The 17,773-nt window shown below is 40.3% G+C and overlaps 2 protein-coding genes across 3 annotated transcripts; both read left to right on the forward strand.

The window, feature by feature from the left end:
* The first annotated feature begins 119 nt into the window (after positions 1 to 119).
* hint2 (histidine triad nucleotide binding protein 2) lies at positions 120 to 2,385 on the forward strand. Its single transcript, XM_014171534.3, has 5 exons — positions 120 to 278; positions 603 to 749; positions 908 to 1,012; positions 1,171 to 1,243; positions 1,358 to 2,385. The coding sequence occupies exons 1-5, from the start codon at positions 192 to 194 to the stop codon at positions 1,447 to 1,449; spliced, it is 504 nt and encodes a 167-aa protein (XP_014027009.3). The 5' UTR covers positions 120 to 191; the 3' UTR covers positions 1,450 to 2,385.
* Positions 2,386 to 3,696: 1,311 nt separating this feature from the next.
* LOC106585738 (long-chain-fatty-acid--CoA ligase ACSBG2) lies at positions 3,697 to 16,360 on the forward strand. Of its 2 annotated transcripts, none has more exons than XM_014172310.3 (15): positions 3,697 to 3,881; positions 5,880 to 5,954; positions 6,094 to 6,368; positions 6,993 to 7,264; positions 7,796 to 7,884; positions 8,086 to 8,206; positions 8,467 to 8,547; positions 8,945 to 9,094; positions 11,000 to 11,167; positions 11,349 to 11,530; positions 11,778 to 12,011; positions 12,216 to 12,433; positions 13,665 to 13,804; positions 14,017 to 14,260; positions 14,767 to 16,360. In XM_014172310.3, the coding sequence occupies exons 2-15, from the start codon at positions 5,890 to 5,892 to the stop codon at positions 14,850 to 14,852; spliced, it is 2,325 nt and encodes a 774-aa protein (XP_014027785.1). In that variant the 5' UTR covers positions 3,697 to 3,881; positions 5,880 to 5,889; the 3' UTR covers positions 14,853 to 16,360. The 2 variants fall into 2 exon arrangements, with proteins under 2 accessions (XP_014027785.1, XP_045562817.1); XM_045706861.2 differs by lacking the exon at positions 3,697 to 3,881 and adding an exon at positions 4,651 to 4,669.
* The last annotated feature ends 1,413 nt before the right edge of the window (positions 16,361 to 17,773 follow it).

Raw genomic sequence — 17,773 nt, forward strand, 5'->3', positions numbered from 1 at the left:
AGTATGGTTCATGTTATAGTTAAGGTTAGGCTTAGATTTAACATCTGATTTTAAAAATAGAAATTGTAGAAATAGGCGAGGTTTATGACTTTGTGGATGTGTTAACTAATGACGACCCCGGGGCAGAGCAGACATCATATCCGGTAAGATTGCAACTCTCCAAACGGAATTTGCACATTGCACTCATAGCTATGAATTTTCGCCAACTTTTGCCGACACAATGCTTCAGGAAAAGTGTTTACCATTCACGCATTTTGCGCCCTGCATGCCGAGCAGAGGTAGCTATTCTGAGAATAAACCTAATTGTTTTAATCTTAGTAACGTTAGTTAACACTTTCGTGTTGTTGACTTTCGGAGAACGTCATGGTCATAGGCAGGTGTGGCCTCCAGCTGACACAGTTGCAGTGCCCACTCACCAGGAGATTCGGGCTGTAAGAATGGTTCATGGACGTTTTGCAATTGACGGTGCCGCAGTATCTGCACTGCAGTGTTTGCAATAACATGCCTTCTTCTAAAGATCAATACAGAAGCTAATGTAAAAAAAAAAAAAATAATGCAACCAGCTAATTTGTCAACCTCTGTTTTTGTTTGTCATGTCATAGAGACACTTCTGCATATCAAACACAAAGAATGACGAGGTGCGTCTTGCTGAAGAAGCAAGCAAGAAATATGGATCTCCAGCTCCAACTATCTTTTCCAAAGTGATTGACAAAAGTATTCCTGCAGATATCATTTATGAAGATGATAAGGTATACACCGCACACAGACATGTATTTACATGCATGTTTATTTTACTGTACTCCACGTAGACAATATATGATCAATATTCAGCCACAGGGTGTAAGGGCATTATATTGATGTTCAATATTTTGGAATGTTATCATGTTTTTGTTTTCCTTTTCTTCAGTGTTTAGCTTTCAGAGATATCAGTCCACAAGCTCCTGTGCATTTCCTGGTTATTCCAAGGGACCCTATCCCAAAAATCAGTGAAGTTAAAGATGATGATGCTGAGGTAACCTACTGATTTTGTCTCTACTTTCTCTTAGTCATTTTCTGATTTTGATCACACAAAAGAATCCTATGACGTTGAATTGTGTTTGTACCCCCCCCCCCCCAGTTTCCGCTCAAATTTGTCTCCACTTTTAAAACACTCTTTCCTATTTCATGTAGCTGTTAGGTCACCTCCTAGTGGTTGCAAAAAATGTGGCGAAGAAGGAGGCATTGCACGAAGGTTACAGAGTGGGTAAGTATTAAGATGACCATAATAAGTAGTGTCAAACTACATATGAGCTTCACACATTTCACAGAGACATATTTAGTTGTTATAGAAATGCAGTTACATATTTATCTTCCACAGTGATCAACGATGGGAAGCATGGTGCCCAGTCTGTATACCACCTCCACATCCACGTCCTGGGAGGCAGACAGCTGAACTGGCCTCCAGGTTAACAGATGGACTTCCTGTCTTAGAGGGGTTAGTTTCATGTTAACCTTAAAGAGCAACCAAAAAAACAACTTCTCATTTAGAAAACTCGATATGAGTCGGAAATATTATTCTACTGTCAAAATTGACTATAATGTGTAAATAAGATAATTGTGTTCGTAAAGTCCGTCTCGTCCAAAAATAGTTTTGAAACTTGTGGTCAGGATTGCATCACAATGTATATTAAGGTTGGGTTTGTTTCAATCCTGCCCAAATTCCCACATCTGGCAGCACCCATGAAGTAATCATCAATTAGGAGCTTAATGCCCATGGTCAATTTGGGTTGACTATGGATATCCATATGGGGCTAGTTATAGACTGTTAAAATTCCAATGGCTCCAAATGTCAATGAATTAACCTCAAACCAACTATAAATTGTAGAAATTCATATACAAATATTGAAGGCATTTAATGAGAACTTAAAGGTGTGCAACATGAAAATATTGTCATTTACATTGTGTAATTTATTGATGGTCGCTAACTATCCCCGGAGATATGTTATCCAAAGTCGAGCCAACTTTGCCACAGTTGCACACCAGCTGGCTTAAGCTAATTGGCTAAATAATTTGGCTAACTCTTCCCACCTGTGAACATACACAAGAGACACCCACATCAAACCACACCCGAAACCAACTCATGTTTGAATTCAGTCATGGCCACTAGCATTTCTTAATGAACCAAAATTAAACTGAGGCCAAATCAGGAAGTGCAGTGGCCCTTTAACCTCAGTCACATACAAATATAATGAAGCTCTTGAGTCTGACTATGTGATTTTTTTTTTTCTTCCCCCCCCCCAAAGTGAAATATTTTCATCCTATTTAACTGTTGTGATATGTTGATTGATGTAATTGTACCGTTTGCCTCTATGTACAAATATGGAATAAACAAAGTTGTGTGACTGATTTAAACAATATTTCTATATTTTGTCAAAATGAAAGCAATTGTTTTGGATATGTCACAAGCTGGCCCAATTCCATAGGAAATGTCACATACGTTAGATGTTGTTGTTACTATGTGCTCTTTTGATATTGTAGCACCCTTAATATTTCTGGCAGATCTCCAGAAACATTTTGCAGCAATATAACTGAGGCACTAGCGGTTCTGGGGTGGGGGTGCCCCTGTGACAACAATTTTGGACCCCCTAAATGTGGAGTATGAAATAATTTTTACATAACTCATTTTTACTATCCTTCTTTTTTTACACCCGTTATTAGACAGTGGCAACGATGATGATTATGAACTTGGTCTTATGCCTGCAATGCAATGCAATGAAGAGAACAATATGACAACAATAACATCTAATGTAACTGGCTCCTCTAACAGGACAACTTGCCCCCCCCCCCCCCCCCCCCCAGTTGAAATGGTCTAGAACCGCCACTGAACTGAGGGCAGGTGTTGTGTGACTGGTGTGACTAAATGACCTTGGTGCCCAGGATATACTGTAGGTTACTCTGTATCATCTGAAGTGCATGGTTGAACTTTCACCTGCATTTACTAAAACCCCATGTCCATGTTCAGACTATTGCAGTTCTCAAATCGCGCAAACACCCATCAATACATGAACTAAGAATGATACTTTGACCTAAGATACAGAATTTAACCCCCAGAGATACATGTAATAACAGGTCAATAGCAATATCTATTCATCTTAGAACACAACTTGGTTCACATTCATTTGTTAAAAAATTTTCGGTGCAGAGGTTTTTCACAGCACAAAAAGGTATTGTTGCACAATGTTTGTTCCACAGATGAAAGATCTGTGTATTCAAGGTATCCTCTTTCCTCATAAACTTTCAGAAGTTATCTTGCTTTATCAATTCATGTTATATCCCGATGATATAAATCCGATAAGGGCTGAATCGATAACTTGCTTTGGTCCAGTCTAAATGACCAGTGTCTTAACTGAAAGTGGTTGTTTTACTTCATATTCTTAGAATATACTATATATATATTTGTCCTCTATGCACAAAAAAAGTTAATGAAATTTGTTTTAACTGTGTTTTACATTCACTTAAACAGGCACAGCAATGTCAACACTGGCTTAACTCAGATCCCTATGCTATAATGTAGTCTGCTACCCCCAACAGCCTCCTTGTCAGTTTCCAGCACATATGGCTGCGGAAGGGAACCTTATTTCAAGTCTATTGGTGGAACGTTAACTAGCCATTTGACCCATAGTAGGTGTGGGGGAAATTACGTAAGAGTGCAGACGGACCTGAGTGGGACGGTACTGTCACCCGTACAAGACCTCCACAGGCTTATCAGCTGCTGTCCTGGGTCCCATGTTGTGCACATCACATCGAGGCCCATCCAAGTTTTCCCTGCACTCTCCTGCCAAGTTGGTATCGTATAGCACCTGACTCTGTCTATCCCTGTCTGAACAAGGTCTCAGAACAAGGTAGGATATCATCTCTGTCTTTTCAATAGAATGGTATTCTGCTGAATATTACTACTCTGGAATTAATCTCTTTTGTATTGTGTCCTTGGACTCTTTCACAATATGCTTATTTTTTTATGTGCCAGAGCACCACCTCAATCTACAACTCACAGACAGCTCTTGCAACATGTTCCTACAGTCCTTGCTCACATGTCAGAGTGGTGAACAGGGGTCATTTGTCTGTCTGTCTTGGTTTGTGAAATCAATTTGAAACAGTTCTTGCATTATTAACCTTTGTGAATATTTAGTATTAAGACAAATGTGCTAGTCAGTATCTACAGCAAAGCATTGACTGATGCTGGGATGTGTTCAGTTGCGTATAATTGGATGTATTGGTCTAACCATTAAAACCAGGAGTAACTGTGATTTTGACCTTTAGATTGCCCTCTGGTAAAAATAAAGTAGCCTTCACCATTGAATCTCAGTAGCGAAGGCATGTTCAGAGTGAAAAAATGTGACCAGTAGCCTATAATAGCCTCAAGCGTTGGTTGCCTGAGATATACAGTATATACAAGAATGTGTTCAAAGCAAACAAACAAACATGACCTAGCCTACATCTCAGGACATAAATGTAAAACCATGTTTGAACTAAACTGAACCAAGCTGGTTCCTCGTGTTTTATTGTTTGGCCAACAGGCTCGAGCTTCTTTATTGTCTCCTGCTACAAGGTCTCTTGTTAAAACCAAAACTAAACCGTGCTAAACTGGGTCACTCTGAGGCTGTTGCTGTTGGAGAGATACACACAGACTGTGAGCATCTATAAAAATATTTCTAAAATATATTTCAATATTTTAAATGGTCATGTAGGAGCATAGCTACCACTGTATATTTTTGTGTCAAGTTGCTACCTTTAATATATCATCTTTTAAGATGTAAGCAAAGAGATTCTATCCAATTGATGTATTACAGTTAATTGTCAGTGATCAGAAATGTTTGCATAATTGTCTGCAAAAGTTTAGTGGCAACTATATTGCCACATAACACATGCAATCGTTTTGCAATTATGATGAACTTTGCCCTAGAGAAATCTTGGCCCGTAGTTATCCGATCTATCTGGTCAGATCTTCTGTCCTTTTCTATTTTAAGTGGTGATAGTTATAGGAATGTCCTCATGAACCAGATTAATATTTCCTATCACTGTTATAAGCTCTATGTCTCAACATTTTAACTGCTTGTTTGGAATTTGAACCGCATCTTTCTCTCCATACATGTTTAAAAACTTCTTGGCAATATTGTGTACTCAAGACATGGTCTCGTTATGATCTGAATGTCATAGCTAAACTATAGCGGCTCCGCTTGAAAATTGTCTTCACAATTTCAAGATAAAAACACTAGATGGCATAATTTCACTGAAATTGTTCATCATAGCCTGACTTCATGCCAATAATAATGATGAGGTATCATGGTCAAGTAACCCAACATTGCAAGCAACCCAGCATGTTACTTCATATACACTTCAATACATGCTTTGGGCCTATGCTGTATTTGAAGACATGTAATAACCAAAATATGCACTATGTGTGTGTATGAAGATAACTACTGTACAGAATCTTGACAGATCTATCCAAGATGAGACAACTTTTTTCTCACCAGAAATGTATGCCCTTAGCTGTCTCAGACCCTTTTTCAATGTCACTTTCTTGGTCAGCTGTCTTGATGTAACCTACTGTATTTAAGTTAAAGGTTGGAAAAAGCTCTGCAAATTGTTACGCGTTTTTGGCACAAACCCCTTAATTTCGCCATTCTTTATCAATCTAACCAAGCAGTCATTGGCACACTGCCTCTGACACTGTCATGTTGCAATACCCACTCATATAAGGATCCAGGAGGAAACACTTATTTTCTTGAAATTAGTAGAATATCAGGAGCCTTTGCACCACCTAGTTAGAGATTTTATTAATTTAATGATCTAGTGGTTTTTGCATATCTAACGTCGATATTTGACCTCTTTTATTTAAGCAATTACAAGATGTCTGACCAACAGGATTCCGTTGTCACCAATGGGGTTCCTGACGTAGAAACGAGTTCTGAGAGGTATGTGGACCTATCGTAACCTTCTATGTTGAAACACCATTTTATTATTACTGAATATTTACCAAATAATGGTACCATATTTAATGACTGAGTGTTTGTTAATTTAAAGTATATTTTATTTTCATGTGTTTTATTCTAGTTGTGTGAGTGACATTCCTCTTGGAGAAACCGAACAGTTAGTTCCAGTTGCCAAACTCCAACAGAAGGAAATCTACTCCAGTCCCCTCGTCAACGGAGGAGTAGTAGACCATCCACAACCAAACTCAGAGTCAGAGCCTGATGGAGAAGACGAAGACAGCCAGGAGACAGCTGCTGTAGAACCTGCAGTGATAACCCCATCAAGAATACCTGAAGCACCAGCCAAACTACCCAGATCCCCTGGACAAGAGGGACCTCAAGGGGATCCTCTCTCAGGTAATAGCAGCGTATCGTGGTAGGGCTACAAGTTTTTTTTATATATAGGATATTGACTCAACCTAACTGAAGCAGATCAGATGTTTTATCACCTGTCAGAGGCACATGATAAATGTTTTGTAATTCATAATACAGCAGCTATAAAGACATTTGTTAAAGAGGTTGACAGAACTGTGCCTGAAAGCATAATCATTTAAGGGTTACAGACACTCATGAACAGTCAGTTATTATTTGATCTATGACAGATTTTTTGCCTGTAATTCTTTTTGTTTTCAGTCAATCAACTTTAACCTTTTCTATTTAATCAGAGCCATGTTCAACACTAAAATATGATTGGTGGGTAGGCAGGGACATTCCATAACTTCCTCTATTGTCTGTAGTAATCTGATACAGGCAGCTTCAAATCCAATTTGTTTTGCTTCACACTGTGACAGCGAAGGAGGGTGGAGTAGAGCTGGACCAGTCTGATTCTCAGACATAGCCATACCTCCCTGATTTCTGGTCCTACCTGCATTCCACTACATTCTTGTGGGAACAGGGAAGGGGAATACTAATCTCTGAGATTACTCCATAAACAACCAATGATGGCAAGCAACTGCTGCCCCTGCTGTCCCCATACTACAGGTGCCTCGGTGCCTCTGAAGCTGTCGGATGTGTCCCTGGCCACAGCAGAGCAGCTCTGGTGCACCTCCAGGGACCAAGCGGTTAAGCTGAGGATGGTTGAGACGGGGTCGGGATCCGAGGCCCCCATGACTGTCCACCAGATGTTCTTAAACACGGTGAAGATCTATGGAGACCTGCCCGCGGTGGCGTCCAAGAAAGAGGGGCAGTGGGTCACCCTGACCTGGAGGGAGTACTACCAGCAGTGCAGAGCGGCGGCCAAGAGCTTCCTCAAGGTCTGTATATTGATGTAGTTGTTGTGTGAGTGTCTGTGCTCTTTAGTTGCTCTATGGTCTATGCTTGCGTGAGATTTAATAGAAAAGGTTTTCTATGCTTAATGTTATGATGTACTTGTACCTGGATGTGCTCTGCATTTTTCAGTGGCTCGAGGCCTAGGGGTGTTTTTGAACTGCGCCAGTGAATTCTAATAGAATACGAACTATAAGGCAGATCGGTTAACATCACTGAATCTTCAAATAGGCTATGGGCTATTTAGAATTTGAACTCCAGAGACAGGATTATGAATGTTTACACAGCACAAAGAATGTTCTCCCATTGTCATTTCTGTCTCCTTGTAAGAATGGTGCTGGTGAAAACCAACACTTGGGTGTGTTAGATTCAAGCTAAAGTTACTTGTCATGGAGAGCGATAAAGTGGAGTAGTTTACAAAGCATCATATAGGTCAACAGTAAATGAGGCAGTGTGCCACATTCTCATTGATGAAACATTTTTATTTCGGACTCTGTCTCTTCCCCCCTCTACGGTAGTTGGGGCTGGAGCGTTACCATGGCGTCGGTATTCTGGGCTTTAACTCTCCCGAGTGGTTCATCTCAGACATCGGCTGTATCCTGGCTGGGTAATAATAAAAACAATTTTCCATATAGCATGCACTGTCTTACCATGCACTACCCTGCACTATTGTTCATACTGCATTCTGTGAGGCTTAGACAACTTACTCATAGAAGGCTAATTCATCCCACACACGCCAAGGACAGCAATCACAGTCTAAACCACCTCAATAAGAAAGTTGTCTGATCTGACGTGTGTGGTCTGCCAGGGGTTTAGCTGCAGGCATCTACACCACCAACTCCCCCGAGGCGTGTCAGTATGTGGCAGACAACTGTGAGGCCAACATCCTGGTGGTCGAGAACCACAAACAGCTCCTCAAAATCCTCCAGGTGAGACCCCATAACAGGGACTGAACTATAATGTGGTCCTGGTTGTGTCTGCCAAAAGCCATAGAACCTATGCACAGAATTATGCAAATATACATCCATAATTCTGAAGAAAAAAATCTTTTTTCAAATTACAATTATCCAATACTGCGCTCTAAATTGTATTTGTAAGTAGATTGAGTGAACATAACCTATTTATATATTTATTGTTTTTGTGCCAAAAGGATTCATTATAAATTCCCTACTTTGTTCATACCTTTCAGATTAAGGACCAGCTTCCACACTTGAAAGCTATTGTTCAGTACAAGGATGAACTTCAACAGAAGCTGCCAAACCTGTACACTGTAAGTTTCTATTGAAATGAAGAAGATCTATAAGCAGCATCTTGTCTAACCAGCCGGGGAAAAAACATTCCTGATTTGCATTACAGATATAGCAATGTTAGTAGCACACAGTGTTTCCTATAATATAGTAGTACATAGTATTTCCTTAAATATTGTATTACACAATATTTCCTGTCACACACTGTAACTGTGAGACTCTTAATCCCTTCACATTACTAAGCAAACTGAGCCAAATCGAGCTGTACCAGGCTGGCTTGGCTACGCATCCACCATAGTTGATGGAACCTTTCTGGAAAGGACAATGTGAAAAGAAAATATCCAAGCCAACACAATACGGTTGGGATTGGCCCTATATTGTGAATCAGGTGTTACTGACTCAACCTCTGTCCTCCTACAGTGGGCTGAGTTTATGAAGCTGAGTGAGGAGGTGTCTGATGAACGGCTGGATGCTGTGGTGGACAGTCAGAGGGCTAACCAGTGTTGTACGCTCATCTACACCTCTGGAACCACAGGCAACCCCAAAGGGGTCATGCTAAGTCATGACAATGTGAGTATTGACAATGACATGATGATGTACATTGCATTCGGAAAATATTCAGACCCCTTGACATTTTCCACATTTTGTTACGTTACAGCCTTATTCTAAAATTGATAAAATATTTATTTTCCCTCATCAATCTACACATAATACCTCAATGACAAAGCGAAAACAGGTTTTTTAGAAATTTTTGCAAATGTATTAAAAAATATAAACTGATATCACATTTACATAAGTATTCAGACCCTTTGCTATGAGACTCGAAATTGAACTCAGGTGCATCCTGTTTCCATTGATCATCCTTGAGATGTTTCTACAACTTCATTGGAGTCCATCTGTGGTAAATTCAATTGATTGGACAGGATTTGGAAAGGCACACAACTGTCTCTATATGGTCCCACAGTTGACAGTACGTCAGAGCAAAAACCAAGCCATGAGGTCGAAGGAATTGTCTATAGAGCTCCAAGTCAGGATTGTGTCGAGGCACAGATCTTGGAAGGGTACCAAAACATTTCTGCAGCATTGAATGTCCCCAAGAACACAGTAGCCTCCATCATTCTTAAATGGAAGAAGTTAGGAACCACCAGACTCTTCCTAGAGATGGCCACCAGCCAAACTGAGCCATCGGGGGAGAAGGGCCTTGGTCAGGGAGGTGAGCAAGAACCCGATGGTTGCGCTGACAGAGCTCCAGAGTTCCTCTGTGGAGATGGGAGAACTTTCCAGAAGGACAACCATCTCTGCAGCACTCCACCAATCAGGCCTTTATGGTTGAGTGGCCAGATGGAAGCATGGTGGTGGCAGCATCGTGCTGTGGGGATGTTTTTCAGCGGCAGGGACTTGGAGACTAGTCAGGATCGAGGGAAAGATGAACGAAGCAAAGTACAGAGAGATCCTTGATGAAAACCTGCTCCAGAGCGCTCAGGACCTCAGACTGGGATGAAGGTTCATCTTCCAACAGGACAAAAACCCTAAGCACACAGCCAAGACAACGCAGGAGTGGCTTCGGTAGAAGTGGGGCTCCCGAGTGGCGCAGCGGTCTAAGGCACTGCATCTCAGTGCTAGAGGTGTCACTACCGACCCTGGTTCGATTCGGGATAGGCTGTCATTGTAAATAAGAATTTGTTCTTAAGTGACTTGCCTAGTTAAATAAAGGTTAAATAAAAAGTCTCTGAATGGCCTTGGGTGACCCAGCCAGAGCCTGGACTTGAACCCGATCGAACATCTCTGGAGAGACCTGAAAATAGCTGTGCAGCAACGCTCCCCATCCAACCTGACAGAGCTTGAGAGGATCTGCAGAGAAGAATGGGAGAAACTCCTCAAATACAGGTGTGCCAAGCTTGTAGCATCATACTAAGACTTGAGGCTGTAATTGCTGCCAAAGGTGTTTCAACAAAGTACAAAGGGTCTGAATAATTATGTAAATGTTATATTTCTGTTTTTTATTTTTAATACATTTTCAAACATAAAAAAAAAAAATGTTTTTGCTTTGTCATTATGGGGTATTGTGTGAAGATTGATGAGGGGGGAAAAAACTATTCAATCAATTTTAGAATAAGGCTGTAACAAAATCTGAAAAAAGTAAAGGGGTCTGAATACTTTCCGAATTCACTGTAAATAGACTAGTGAGGAAAAAGCTTTATATTTACATGTACATTTACTGTACTGCAGTATCCAGTTTGCTCCTCCTTCGTCCTCGCAGAATGTGGTGATGCCCTCAGACACATTACATGTACTATATAGTGGAGCTCTGGGTCCACTGGGCACTCGATTCAGTATGTGAAAGTGTCACAATTTTGTCCATGTATTGTTCACGGCAAGTAAAGGACAAACAAAACATCTGGCTTATAGTTTTCCTCTGTGGTAAAGGAGGTTGGAATAATATTAGTTGAAAATCTCATCTGACTCTCTCCTCAGATCACCTGGACTTCAAATGCGGCCGGAGCCATGACAAGTCTGCAACATGGTGTGGAGTGCGTGGTGAGCTACCTGCCCCTGAGCCATGTAGCTGCCCAGGTCAACGACATGTGGATCTGCATGAGATTTGCAGGGGCAACATATTTTGCAGACCCAGACGCCCTGAAGGTCAGAATCCCTGAGTGTTGTACTACAGATAATGATGCTGTGCATTGCTTTCCTTTCAAAATGCTGTTTACGGAGGCAAGAATTGATTGAGGTTTGGTGGTTTGGTTTTGACTGGGTTGAGGAGGGTAGGCCTGGGGTAACTTTATATGACTTGATAACTGCTAACTTTCTGATTTCCTAGGGCTCTTTGGGGACTACTCTGAAAGAGGTGCGCCCCACAAGTTTCCTGGGAGTTCCCCGTGTGTGGGAGAAGATGCAGGAGAAGATGAAAGCCATCGGTGCCAAGTCCTCTGGTATGAAGAAAAGAGTGGCTGACTGGGCCAAATCCATCGGATTGCAAGCCAGCTATAGTGCCATGAATGGGTAAGGATTTAGCTCAGGTTCTTGTTGTTCATTAAACCCACACTTCAGAAAGAATGTGTATTTTCAGTGCATCAAATTATTTTTTATTTGTTTCACCCATTGATATGATCTTATCAATAACATTAGAAAAAACATGCATCCTCACTCACACTCAAATAATATTTTTTACATCTTAAACTAGATTAAATTCCAGCCATAATATTTTCCACAATGTGTGGTATTCCTCCGTGTTTGCTGTGGATAACAGTGAGAACCTGGTGCCCTGGGGCTTCATGCTGGCAAACAACCTGGTGTTTAAGAAAGTTCGCTGGGCCTTGGGTCTGGACCGCTGCAAGAACTGCTTAACGGGGGCCGCACCCATCACTAAGGAGACTCTGGAATACTTCATGAGCCTTAGCCTCCCCCTGTATGAGCTGTATGGGATGAGTGAAAGCACTGGCCCTCACACCATCTCCTGGGAGAATAACTTCAAGATCATGAGGTCAGCAACTGGAAAACTAGGATGTGAACTGCCATTTGTAATGACAGTTACATTAATTAATTTGTAGTTGACAAAGCTATCATTGCATAATAGCAAATAATGAATTGATACTGATAAGCCATCAGATATGAAGTGACCTCTAATAATCCTTCTTGCTTTTCGGTCTCACCATATGAAGAATTGATATCATGATGTTGTCTTCAGCTGTGGAAAGGTGGTGGTTGGCTGCCAGACCAAGTTGGACAAGCCAGACGAGGATGGGAATGGTGAGATCTGTTTCTGGGGGCGTCATGTGTTCATGGGCTACCTGAATGAGCCAGAGAAGACTGAGGAGGCCCTGGACCAGGAGGGCTGGCTGCACTCTGGAGACCTGGGAAAGCACGACAAGGACAACTTCCTATTCATCACAGGGAGGATAAAGGGTATAGTACTTATTTATAGTTTATTTTGTAGATGTATATATAGTAGCCATTATACAACATGGCTACCAGTGCTGGGTGTCAATGGGAGTAGGATGCAGTTGCTCCTAGACACTGATCAAAGTAAAGTTTTGTGTACCTTCTCTTGATACTAAGTCTGTGCCTTAGGTTAACTTCCCCATAAGAAAAAAAACTATAGTATACTATGCTCTACATACTATAGTATTACTACATTTATATACTATAGTATTCACTTGAGTGTTTTTGTGGAAGTCCTTTGGATGGTGGACCATTCTTGATAGTAGAACACCTATATTCACTATACTATACTATAGTATTAACTGTAGTGTTTTTGTATAATGTAGTAAAGTTTACTATAGTATGAATACTGTATTGTATATGATATCTATAGTAATTACAGTAGTGTTTTTTGCAGATAATACTGTAGTATTACTATAGTGTTTTTTGTTTCAATATCTTTGACATAGAAGTGTGGACATGACTGTAGTATACTATAGTATTCACTGTATAGTATACTGAAGTAAAGTTTACTATAGAATAAATACTGTAGTATTACTATAGTAAAAACTATTATATATACTATAGCAATTACTGTAGTGTTTTTGCAGATAATACTGTAGTATTTACTAGTATTTAATGTTTTTTGTTTAATTATCTTTGACAAAGACGTGGGGGCTTTCCATAACCTGTTTGTAGGTAGGTAAATAGTACTGGAGTCTGAATGGATAATTCAGAGCCTCTGCTCTTTTCTATAACCTGTAGGGAACACAATATATGGTCTATACTTTGCATGTAGGTGTGTCATTCATGGGTGGCACAAATAGGAATATAGGGGATGGGAATGGGTTGAGTATATGCAAATGAAATACTGTAGTATTACTATAGTTAAAAAATCTTACTGTGGTATTTACCACAGTGTTTTTTTGTGGAGAATACCATAGTATTTAATATACACTGAGTGTACAAAACATTAGGAACACCTTCCCAATATTGAGCACCCCCTTTTGCCCTCAAAACAGCCTGAATTTGTCTAAGGCATGGACTCTACAAGGTGTCGTTCCATAGGAAGGCTGGCACATGTTGACTGCAATGCTTCTCACAGTTGTACCAAGTTGGCTGGATGTCCTTTGGGTGGTGGACCATTCTTGATAGTAGAACACTGTGTAGACGTATGATCCAAATATCCTCTTGAAAGAAATCTCTTGTCCTGCAGAGCTGATCATAACAGCAGGAGGAGAGAACATCCCACCTGTACCCATTGAGGATGCAGTGAAAGCAGAGATCGCCATCATCAGCAACGCCATGTTGCTTGGAGACAAGCTGAAATTCCTCTCCATGATGCTCACGCTCAAAGTAAGCGCTCCAACGTTAGATGTGTCCTGTATTGCCAACTCTTATGGTCATTGGCTTGCTTTAGAATTCTCGCTTTTGAATTATTAAGCAATTAGAATATAATTATACAGCACGAACATTTCTGGAACCAGGCTATTTGATGTTTGCTCTGTTCAGCAAATACTACAAATCCTGTATCGCTCCTAACCTTTGACCCTACTCTCCCTCCGTAGTGTGTAGTCGACGATAATGGCGAGCCGACAGATGAGCTGACCCCAGAGGCTGTGGCGTTCTGCCATCAGCGTGGCATCACGGCAACCAAGGCCTCTGAGATCATAGCCAGTAAGGAACCAGCTATTTACAAGGCCATCCAGGAGGGCATAGAGCGTGTCAATGCTAAGGCCACCTCCAATGCCCAGAGGGTCCAGAAGTGGGTCATTTTGGACAGAGATTTCTCTATATCTGGGGGAGAACTGGGTGAGTCAGTCAGTGTGAGAAATCAGTTGCTGGTTTTTATTGGTTGGTTCTGTCTGTTTGAGCATGTGACAGAAGAGAGCAGTGAATAGTCTTGGATTGCATTTTCTTCCTCATTTTAGTGAGTTGATTTTGTGTGCTTCTTGTTCATTATGGGATTAAAATCAATATAGTTTAAACGAAAGCTAGATAACTAAACCAAAGCTAGTCTGTGAGGTTGTAGATAATGAGCTTTTTCATAATTTGACACACTTTTACAAAGAACTCTTAGAGAGAAAGAAGTAAGTGTTTTGCCAGTAATGTTTATCATGGACAGTATCTGACGAGGCAGTCTTGTGACTGGTTTATACCAAACAACATTCCTGTAGATACCATTGCATAATCTGTCTTCCAAGCTGTTAAGTAGGTCACATGTTGTGATTGAAGAAGCATGGGAAAGAGAGTACAGTCTTTTTGAGAGCACAGTAAGTCTGATTGAATATCCATTGTTTTGTCTATCTTCTCTCCAGGACCTACCATGAAGCTAAAGAGGGGGGTTGTTGTCAAAATGTTCCAGGAGAAAATCAACAAGATTTATGGAATGGCACAAGAATAACAGAGGAACTCAACACGGACTAAAGAACACTTGAGGACTGTAGTTATTGGGCTATTAAATGCATCTGTAGACATTTGAATGTGTCTCGTTTTCCAGTAACTAGAGAATTATCCCATTGGTATCTGCTCCATATCAATATTTAAGCTGTTTTAATGTACATAAGATTTCACAGCATTGATATTTGCACTTTTTTGTAAATAAACCTTATAATCATCATCGCCAAATCTAGTGTCCACAACTGTAAAAGCAGTTTGTGCTTCTTGCAAGCTACACTGCAAAAATGAACTATTATTGCAACCATGGCAATAGTTTCAGTCATATCACTATCATAGGCTTTTTAGTTTATTATTTGTTAAATATATGAACATGTTTGTAAAAACCACTCTCAAAATGTGTCAGGAGAATCTAAGGAGATACCAAGGAGAATCAAAATGTAGCAATGCTATACTGTACCCACTTCAAGTAAAGGAGAATGCCTCAAAACAAAATCATTGTATCATTAATGTAATGTTTGTCAAGTGATTCCATCATTATTTGGATGGTATAATGTATTATTTTCATTTTATTTTAGCCAAATATTTTCCATGTACATTATAATCAATATTAAAATGTTTATTTTTATGTGTTAAATGAACATGAGCAATAAAAGCAAAAAGCAAACAAACTGTTCTGGACCCCCCCCCCCAGAAAAACATCACGTTGGTAGTATCTGACATGCACCTTACTTGTTGTCCATGGTAGTGTCTTTGTTGTTTAATTTGAATAGCAATTATGAATTTCCTCATCAGAGGACGGTGCCTGTGATGTGACAGCTACTGTATGACGTCATAGAAACCATTTGACAAGAGGTTCTGCTGAGATAGCTCATGCTGAACTAGATACGTACTGTATGTTCTTAGAGATTTCCTACGAATGTCTGCTACTTGTCTTTTACAGGTGACCCCTTAATTATTGAAACCTCCATCCTGAGTAAATTAGGCAAGAGCCTATTAGGTTGATGGGGAACTCCCTGGACAGTGGTCTTATAATGCTATGTATTACAAACTGGGATACATACCCCACCATGAGAGGTGTTGTGGAAAAGTGATGTATTACAGTGACACTGAGCACCAGTGTGGTTGGTCCTCCTGAAGTACTGTATCTAAACCTACTGATGTCACCAAACTACAGAAACCCACTGTAAAGTTTGTAATTATGGTAACTGAAGCCATAAGTGTGGAGGTTCCACACATATGTCTCCTTTAAATTCTTATAATACTATAATTACCATTGAATTATCCCTAGTTTTGCTACCGTGCTGTGTTGTCTTAGGTCTCTCTTTATGTAGTGTTGTGGTGTCTCTCTTGTTGTGATGTGTGTTTCGTCCTACATTTTAATTTTTCATCCCAGCCCCCTTCCCAAGCAGGAGGCCTTTCGTCTTTTGGTAGGCCGTCATTGTAAATAAGAATTTGTTCTTAACTGACTTGCCTAGTTAAATAAAGGTTCAATAAAATACAATTTCAACTGGCCTCATGCCCCTTTATAATTTCCCTTCAAAGATATAACAGGATTGACTAGGTGAGTCCTATACAGTAGGTACAGTACTAGCTCCATCTGGGTTCTGGCATACTGTTTGCACATATCCAATCCTTTCAGATTTTCACAGAAGTGTCAAGGACTGTCAGTAGTGTGGGTGACAGACAGTAGTGGTCAGTTGTGATTGGGAAGAATGTCATCTCAGAGCCTTCCAGGCCATTAGCTTCGTCAACCAGACTGACTGCTGCTCTCATGTTTGGTCTCAGCGCAGTGTCCTAGTTTACAAGGCTTCAAGGCTACTGCAGGACAAAGAGAATTTGGCTAATTGTCAAACAGAATTTCAACAGACAAATTGGTCAATCAACGACAGGTCAAAGTCATTTCACAATTTATTAGTGGGGAAAGGTTGCTGATGGCTGCATGCTGATTGCACAAAGTTAAATTCCATAGGGTCTTACAGCAAGATAGGCAACTGACTTTTCTCTGAGGTTGAATATAAGCCAAATCTCCCCAAAAATGTATGATTGTATGTAATGGGTCAATCAAATGATCCTTCGACAGAACAGTGAGCTCCTTACTGACCGATATTCACACCTGCACCAGTAACCTTTGGTCAATTACACACCTACACACAGAATGCTGACCGACCTGGGCAAACATTTGTTAATTATGTTCAAAATGTGTTAACGTATTACAGTATTCAATTAATCAATAATATCTGACTAGCGTTAATGATGAACAACTACAAAATGGAAAATGTGCTATTTTACACCATATCAAGTGAGTCCAAAAAGTTGTACCCTCAGTAATGATGACAGTTTATGATACGGTAATGCCCCCATGTGGTAACAATTTATGACAATACCTTCATAGTGCAGATTTACCATGAACATACAGCGCATTCGGAAAGGATTCCGACCCGACAGCTTTATTCTAAAATTGATAAAATACATTTTCCCCCTCATCAATCTACACAGAATCCCCTTGACAAAGCAAAAACAGTTTTTTAGAAATTTTAGCTAAATTATTCAATATAAAAAACATACCTTATTTATATAAGTATTTAGACCCTTTGCTATGAGACTCGAAATTGAGCTCAAGTGCATCCTGTTTCCATTGATGTTTCTACAGTTGATTGGAGTCCACTTGTGGTAAACTCAAATGATTGGACATGATTTGGAAAGGCACACACCTGTCTATGTAAGGTCCCACAGTTGAAAGTGCATGTCAGAGCAAAAACCAAGCCATGAGGTTGAAGGAATTGCCTGTAGAACTCCGAGACAGGATTGTGTCGAGGCACAGATTTGGGCAAGAGTACCAAAAAATGTCTGCAGTATTGAAGGTCCCCAAGAACAGTGGCCTCAATCATTCTTAAATGGAAGAAGTTTGGAACCACCAAGACTCTT

The sequence above is a fragment of the Salmo salar genome, chromosome 24 (genome assembly GCF_965601325.2).
Source record: "Salmo salar chromosome 24, fSalSal1, whole genome shotgun sequence".
NCBI classification, from domain to species: domain Eukaryota; kingdom Metazoa; phylum Chordata; class Actinopteri; order Salmoniformes; family Salmonidae; genus Salmo; species Salmo salar.